This window comes from Sceloporus undulatus, chromosome 2 (assembly GCF_019175285.1).
Source record: "Sceloporus undulatus isolate JIND9_A2432 ecotype Alabama chromosome 2, SceUnd_v1.1, whole genome shotgun sequence".
Lineage (NCBI taxonomy): Eukaryota > Metazoa > Chordata > Lepidosauria > Squamata > Phrynosomatidae > Sceloporus > Sceloporus undulatus.
The window spans coordinates 8,643,730-8,652,321 of NC_056523.1; the positions used below are offsets into that span (position 1 = coordinate 8,643,730).

The 8,592-nt window shown below is 47.6% G+C and overlaps 2 protein-coding genes across 2 annotated transcripts in view; one reads left to right on the plus strand and one right to left on the minus strand.

Moving 5' to 3' along the window:
* The window catches only part of LOC121923584 (zinc finger and SCAN domain-containing protein 2-like), an 86,176-nt gene that overhangs the window by 39,099 nt on the left and 38,485 nt on the right, over nucleotides 1-8,592 (plus strand). The window lies entirely within an intron of this gene.
* Nucleotides 5,236-8,592, minus strand: part of LOC121921991 (zinc finger and SCAN domain-containing protein 23-like) — a 113,417-nt gene continuing 110,060 nt past the window's right edge. The window contains exons 2-3 of the mRNA XM_042450832.1: nucleotides 7,606-8,466; nucleotides 5,236-5,504 (exon numbers count right to left, since the gene is read on the minus strand). Coding sequence (XP_042306766.1) covers nucleotides 5,349-5,504; nucleotides 7,606-8,388 — 939 coding nt within the window. The 5' untranslated portion in view covers nucleotides 8,389-8,466 and the 3' untranslated portion in view covers nucleotides 5,236-5,348. The remainder of the gene's footprint in view (nucleotides 5,505-7,605; nucleotides 8,467-8,592) is intronic.

The following is an 8,592-nucleotide window of genomic DNA, read 5'->3' on the forward strand; positions in this document are numbered from 1 at the left end:
AGAACTGGAAAAGCCCCTCCTCACCAACCAGAGCATTGAAGATGCCCGGCCACAAGCAAGATGCTAGTGAAACATCAGGACATACACTCTTTTAGAATATGGCCATATCGCTCGAAAACCCACAAAAAAACCCTGGATTTTGCTAATTATTACTTAATTCCAAAAAATCCTAGTACCTAGCACTCTCCTCTTCCCTTTACACACGTACAATCTTTGCGGTAATAGATGGGGATGCCCGGGGGGTCCTATCTTACATTTTCAGACCCTTGGACTAGGAAAGACATGTTCTACCCTGTTTCTCTCCTCTGCCTGGCGAGGCGGAAACCCCTCCCGGGCCACTGCCTGGAGTGTCTCTGCCTCCACACTCTCGAACCCCAGCTCCCCATCTCTGGGGGACGGATGACAGCGAACACTGCTCCGGCGCACAAGGTCCAGCAATCTCGCCTTGGAGTGCCTTTCTGGTCCAGCCACTGACAGCAAAGGTCATGCCAATGACTGCAAACCTCTCGGTCTCTTGGCCTCTTGCTATCTGCCCCCCCTACGGCTGGCATGTTAGCACTGAGCTGTTGGCCTTGGGCCTCTGGATCTTTTGTGCTGTTCTTCCCCAAATGTCCCACTGAGACCCGGCCCTCAGCGACATCGGACCGTCGATAGCTCTTTCTCTATGGGACCAACTGCATTTGTCACTTCCATCTTCAGCCTTACCCGCTCCAAGGACTCAGAGAACTGGGCACTGCCAATTCTTTCTTATGTCCGAGTCAAGAAGATTTATTGGGACATGAGGCCGAGACATTAAGCGAGGCCACAACCTGTACGTCTGCATGTGTTTGCCTCTAAAAACCAGATGAGGCTACAACGAAGACCAGGCCCGTTGCCTCTTGAGACCAGCCTTTCTGCGGACCCTCTCTCCTTCCTGTCACCCACGAAACCCCCCGACCCAAACTCCGACCATCGCACAATACCACCCCTCTGACCCCCTCCCCACCCGACATGCCCAACTTCCTGAATTCACCCCATTCTCACTCCCGGGGGTTTACCCACTTATCTTGTTGTTTTGTTTCTCTTATGTGACCCCTACTGTGCGCCTATCCCCCACAGGTTTTCTTGGCCAGATTTTCGAGGAGGTTTGCCATTGCCTTCCCTTGAGGCTGAGGAACAGGGTGGACTTGCCCCAGGTCCCAGGGGTTTATGGCACGAGCGGAAACCGAACTCTGGTCCCCCAGAGTTGTGTTCCGGCTCAAACCTACGCCACACTGGATTACCAAGGGTGCTAAAACTGAACATCAATACTAATAACATAACAACAGTAACACACATTTAAACCCTGCACACAAAAGGCTTGCCAATGACCCCACCGAGAATGAGACGTGTAAGGACTTAATCACATGAAGGAGATCGGGAGTTTATCCCTGTGAAATCCTAGAAAAATTGTGGAATTACACGAAACAATTTCACATGACATCACACAAAACCCCACCATTAACGTGGTCACAAATAACGCATAACACACCTCTTTTACTTCAGGATTGCCAGCGACAATGCTCAGCACACCTCTGCACCAACCGTAAAATACTGCCTCTCCACACATTGGGGATGCTAAATCGCGGCATTCCTTAGCCCCAATACGCCCATGGGTGATAAACCTCTAAAAACCAGGGTTGGCTAATTTCCAACCAGTGGTTCCTCCAATAAACAAACAAATACTAACCATAAAAAATACATAATATTATTATTATTATTATTGTATCCCCTCCCTGTTTGAGGATCGACGGGTAACCGCAAGGCAAAATTTCCAATACAGAGTCTCACAAACAAATACAAGGAACACCCCTCTGAAAACCCCCACCCTCTACCCCCCTCACTCCACTACCAACATAACCCATAAAAACATTACTGCAATAACGCAGTTAAACAGCTTGGCAAGCAACGTGACAGCAATACGGGCAATAATGAGAGGGCTGATTCAACAGGGCGGTTGATTCTGTCTAGGAGAGGTTCTCTCGGAAAGGCCCTGCCTGGAGCGTGTCGTTTTTCTCGCCTTTTACAAGTGTCAAGAGATTGATCTGACGAACCTCCTCTGGCCGGTCATCCGATACTTTAGAGTAGCAGCTGAAAACGGCCCTCTCCGGAAGTCATCCCGTCTAGTTTTTCCCTGACTGCAGTAAGTCCTCTGGTCCAGAGGACCTAATGTTGGGAAGGATATATGGGAGGAGGCGTCCTTCAAGTAAACAGATCCAAGCCATGTGGGCTTTATATTAATACTAACACCTTATATGGTCTGGAAGCTGACGGCAGTGGTTTATTTGGTTGAACCCTAGACTTTTCCTTGCAACCCATCTGCGCTGCCATCTTTGCATGCTTGACACCTGGTATTAGGGTTGCCCCATGTAGAGCGCATCCGCAGAAGTTCGAGACTAGCGGTTACCTGCCACATGTACAACCATTTCTAGCTCCCGTGCAGTCCAGGTAGGTTCGGGCTGGTTTGTAAGTCGGCTGATACCAGGCCTCCTGGCCATCACATTCAACCTGAGATGACAGATGAAGTGACAAGCCAGAAGCACCCCCAAGCCTGCGAACCACCGTCCTTTGGGGAGTGACCCCGTCCCAGGCTGGTGCAGCTTTCCTTACCCAATGGGGTTCCTTATCGGAGTGACTCCCCCCTTTTGTTGGATTGGCTTACGTCTATTTCCCTACCAATCCATTATGACCTCAAAACACATTTCCGAGGGGAGATACCTCCTGGTTGCTGAAACAGCCCTGAGACATAGAGCAGACAACAATTTGGATGCACTCAGCATACTGATCCAACCCCGCCCCCATGTCCCAGCAGACTCACCCGCAGCTCCTGTAAATGTGAACACATGGAAGCCGTCTGTGCCCTGAGGGACACTCTGTTCACCTCAACCAAACCCTGACGCTGCGAGAGCTTGCTGACTTCCAGGGTTACCCATGGGCTATGGCCCAAGCCCGGAACTCAATCCCTGGTCTCCGAGTCACCAGCCAACACTCACACTTTAAAGCGAAACGAAGAAGCAAAAAAAAACTATACAGCTAATGGGCATGCGAGAGCCAGAGGGAGTAGGGTTGAGCATGGACTACACCAAGACCCAGTCGATTCCCCGCTCCTCCGCAGGAGGAAAACCCAGGGGAGGGGCTGGGGGGCAAGGCACACGCCGCAGCCGGTCAGGGCGAAGGCAAGGGCCAACCGCTCGCAACAATAGGGGGCAACGACACCCCAGGCTGGCAGGGCCGTGGGATGGGGCAAGAAGGCGGTAAGGGACGGAAAAGGCCAGATACAAAACAAAGACAGGCGGTGGTGGGACAGCGGAACGGGAGCGGGCACCTGACGGGGCGGAGGGACGTGCTGAGAGGGGGAAGTCGACCGAAGTTTGAAGGGGGGGTAGGGACGCTAGACGAGGGCAGCGACCAAAGGTCAATACCAAACAAAACAGAAACACCGGGGGAGCGAGGTAAACATACACCAAAACCACACCAGCGGAGGTAAAAGACACGGCGGCGCGCCGACGGCGTACGCACGGATGGGGAAGTACAGGGGAGGCAAGGCATCCATGGGGGGGAGGGAAGGAAAAGGGGAAAAAGGGAGAAAGGGCAAAGAGCAAACCTGGATGGCCAGGGGGGAGAAGGACAGAAGGTGGGCTGGGAGTAGAGGAGGGGAACGTGCGCAGCTCACAGATGGGGGCCAGCAATGGAGGAGGGTGGACCAAACCCCATGTGTAGAAAAAGGCTGGCCACGGGAGGGGCGGGGAAAAAGGCCGTGGAAAGCACGGGGGGGGGGGGAAATCAGGTGCGGGTGAAGGATGTGGTAGGTGGGAAAAACCGCAAGGTGGTGAGGAAAAAAGTGAGGGGGAAATGGGAAGAATTGGTTAGGGGAGGGACAAGGCCAATACTTGGATGTCAGTAATTAGCTTGAAAAGGACAAGAGTGGGAAAACCAAACACAAAAAGTGGGAACACCGCTATTGGTAGACAAACTGTTAAAAGTTTAAAGGCAGATCGGACGAAAGGAAAGAATGCTACGCATTCATTAATAACAATGGACTTGCCTTGCGAGGAGTGTGTTCTGTGGGTATGAAGGATGCATATAGGAAGGTGTCGAGGACATAAAAAATCCAAGCAGGAGTTTGACATTTGATATATAAAAAAAAACACAAAAATGCAAAAACAAGAGGGGGGTGAGGAAGGGAAGGCTGAATAATGTGGGAAAAGATAGATAACAATGTCCTAGAAACTAAAGTATGGAGCGACGCATACTAGAGGAAGACCGGAGGAGGATGGGAGTTCGGAGAACAAGGGAAACTTTGTAGGGAAGGGTGGGAGTGGGCGATGTAAAAGGGTTTGTGGGGTCGGTTGGGTTGTGGTGGGTGTGTATGTTTGTTGTCGCCTTTGCGGAATTGAATGCCATGAAAGGAGGACTACAAATAACGGGGCAGGATTGGTCGGGGGTGAGGGTTGGGTTTGCGCAATGCAGTCTTTGTTGGCCTCTTAGGAATCAGTGCTTGTCATCTTTTTTAACCATGAGTGGAACCTTCTATCCTTCTAATCTTTGCTCAAAAAAAAACCTACGCGAAAAGGGCTACTCTAGGGTTTGCCAGGACTGATACATGGCGAAAGACGACTACCTTGTCCCTTTCATCAACTGTCTTTGTTTCTCTGTTTGTTGTGTGTGGTTGTGTTGGGGGGCGTGTTCATGACGGCATTCAGGTAAAGCCCGTCTGAAGGCTCTACCTTCATGACGTCATGAGTACATCCCTTTTTGCCCGTCTGTAACCCGCCATGATTACTATCATTATTACTTGTAGTGTAATAATTATCCTATTAAATCAAGGTAGGAATTCTGATATTGTTGGACTGCAACTCCAAGCATTTCTGGCCAGGGCTGCTGAGACATGGGGTCCAACTACATCTGGAGGACTAGTGAATTAGGAACTTTTAATTAATTTATCTTAAAATATTAAGAAATGTAATTTGTTGATATCCTGGTAGACTTGTTAAATGGACTTGATATTTTAAACACATTACAGTGGCTAAAATAGGCCATAATGTCAACGTGAGAAATAGTGAATTAGCCTTGTTTGGCAGTTTAACTATTATAATATTATTTTTAAAATTTGTTGCTGACAAAATTAATGAATTAGGCCAACAAATTAATTTTTAACACATTTCCCCAAGCTCCTGCCTTCTTGGGTTCCCCTTCCCAAGTTAGATATATCCATGCTTTTGTAGTAAGTCAGAAAAGACTCTTTCAGAGATTATGTCTGGTCCATGAGACAGAGGTTACATATCCCTGGTTTAAAGTCTCTCTACCCTGCGTTTAAACTTTCTAAGCACTCAAGCACACACAATTTCACATTGCATCTTACCAAACAGGTTGGTCTGTTCATCATTTGTTTCCTCCTTAATTCTGGTAGACAGCTGCTTTTGTTCACCCATCACAGTCCAGTTTGCCTCTGAGGAAATCACAGCTGCCGCTACTGCTTGTGGCACCTGGAACAGAAGAGAGCAATAGGGTTGCCAGGTTTCAGGGCTGAACCTGGATTCTCTAGTTTTTGTGCGTCACCTTCAGGCAGGAGACGAGGTTGCAAATTATCCATTTGATGAGCTTAGCTCCAGATAAAAGGAAAAGATTGTAGAACAGCAGCTTGCTACAATTTTGCAAGGTTGCTATATTAGCACTGATTAGCCTTTAACTTTTTGATAGCCTTGCCTGATTTTAACCCAGAAATCCTGACAGACATACACAAATGTCTTATTCAGATCTTCCTTTTGGTGTCTCTTTGAGGAGCTATGCCAAAGAGCCACCACCATCAACATTTCCCTGCCCAAGCAATCAAAAATATCAGAAGAGGTGCTGTGATTGAGAGAGCAGAGCTTGTTAGTGCTTCTTTTAGGTTCCCCTGGAATGGACTAAGCTTTTGCCTTTCGCCACTCTACTCAGAAGGGGATGGGTACTTCTTTGGTAAGAGCTAAAGTACAAAATTTACATTGACCCAGTTTTGGGGGGGGGTCAAATTTTTAACTACAATTTCTTGATTGATACATGAGTATATACAGTATATTTAAAACAACCTTAGGCACAGTAGAGATTGCCCCAAAAGGGTGGCCTGCCGGCAGCCTTTTTCTCTCCAGAGGGACACTGCAGCCACCAGACCACGCAGCGTCCATCAGGTGTAAAAAAACCTGGAAAAACCAGGGTTTTTTTTTTTTGTGTTGCCGGGCGGATGTAACAAGTGTGCCAATGGCGCACTCATTACTTAAGTGATGTGCAGCGACATGCAGACGCAGCGTGTCACTTATGTCAAAATGGCAGCTGGATGGGATGTTGCCATTACTACGCCGCCGGCACATACTAGGATTAGGGACCATGCAGTTTGTGCGTGATTCCTAACCCTAAAATCGGCGCCAGCATGGGCATTTGGCTCGTCTGTTCTGGGCCTTAGTTCCCATATTGGGAGAAAAGTGAGACATAAACAAACATATAAATATTAGTACATTCAGCCTTTCATATCCACGGATTCCTCATCCACAGATTCAAGCATTAATGGACTGAAAACATTTTCAAAATATATCAGTTCCAAAAAGCAAAACCTGATTTTGCCATTTTGTGTAAGAGATGCCATTTTTACTGTGTCATTGTACTTAATGGGACTTGAGCACCCATGGATTTTGGTATACACAGTGGGTCCTGGAACCAAACCTTAGTGGATACTAAGGGCTCACTGTAGCAGCAGTAGTAATAGTATCAGCTGTTGGAGCAATTCCAAATGAAATGCCATCGCCAGTCTCTGAAACTGAGAGTGTGTGACTTGCCTAAGGTCACACAATGGGTTTACATGACTGAGCTGGGATTCAAACCCTGGTCTCCAAAGTTATCGGTTGGGGATGATTTGATTGTGTATTCCACCATGGCAGGGGGTTAGACTTGATGGTCCTTAAGGTCTCTTCCAACTCTATGATCCAATGAACTGGAAAAATATTTGAATTCAATCATCATACATAGGATTACGACAGCACTATTACAAAAAGGGATACTGCTTGAAACATACCAAGTTATCCAGTGATTACAGTCGGCCCTCCATATCCACGGAGCCTTCATCCACGGATTCAAGCATCTATGGCTTGAAAATGTTTTTTAAAATATATACATTCCAAAGCAAACGTTGATTTTGCCCTTTTACATAAGGAACACCATTTTACTAAGCCACTGTATTTAGGGGCTGGAGCATCCATGGATTTTGGTATCCGTGGGGGGGGGGAGTGTCTTGCAACCAAATCTCAGCGGATACGAAAGACCCACTGTACTAGAGGGATAGAATCTGAATCCCTTGAGGGTCCATTCAGCAACACCTTCTGAAGTGTGAAATCAAGTCAGTAATAATTATGACTACAACACCACCTTGAATGGATAGCTAGGGGCGAGGGAGAATCTGCAGCGCCATTTCAAAGTGTTTTGGGCCAACCCTAGTTGCAGACAAATGAATAACTAACACAACACAATCTCACCCACATAAAGCAGTTCTTTCAACCTATCATTGTTGTTTCCTAGATCCTGACATGGGCAAAGATCTGTTGCCCAAAATGTCCTCACCTGTTCTTCCTCCTTCTCAGCCTCTTGCTGCTTTTGCAGGAAACCCTCAGCCAGGGCCACCGCCTGGGGACAGGACTCTGGGTAATGCTCCATAACCCACTTTTGCATCTCCAAGGGCAAGATGGTCAGGAACTGCTCCAGAACCAGCAGCTCCAGGATCTCCTCCTTGGAGTGTTTCTCAACCTTCAGCCACTGATGACAAAGTTCATGAAGCTGTCTGTAACCATCTTTCAGTCCTTTGGCTTCTGGGTAGCAAAACCCCCTGAAGTTTTGACGGTGCTTCTCCTGGATCATGGCGTCCCTTCTCAAGATGGCCTCCTTGACACTCCCATAATCCTCTCTGTTTCTGATCTCCAGGTCCAGAAAGGCCTGTTCAGCATCCCCACTGAAGGCTGGCAGGAGCTGGGCTGCCCACTCTTCTTTCGGCCAACGACAGGCCTTGGCCACTTGTTCAAAGGAGATGAGGAAGGCCTGAGCGTCATCCCATGGGGTGGTTTCTATTGACAGTGGTGGGCTTAGCCATTGTGATTGAGGAGACTCCACCGTCTTCAGGAACGTCTGCCATTGGGATTCCCAGTGCTTGGCCATAAATCCTTTTTGGGGCTCTTCCTTCACCTGAGTTGGAGTTATCCTTGAGAGGGGGATTCCCACTTCATCACAACCCATTGCATCAGAGTCCATGTTGGGGTTGAAACCTGTTGTGTCCAGGTGGATGTGTGGGGGTTTTCTTGTGCTTTCCAATGCCTCACCTGTGCTCCTAGGCTCTTCCGCTTCCATTTTCATTCTTTGCAGTATCACCTGCTAGAAAATTCTAGAAGAATTGACTACAACTTGGATCAGAAAGATGTGCCAAGCTTTGTTCTGGAGAAAGAAGAGGAGAAAGATTTAACACTAATAAAAAAGAGTCCATTGCATATGAGGAAAAAATGGGAGAATAATAATAATAATAATAATAATAATAATAATAATAATAATAATAATAATAAT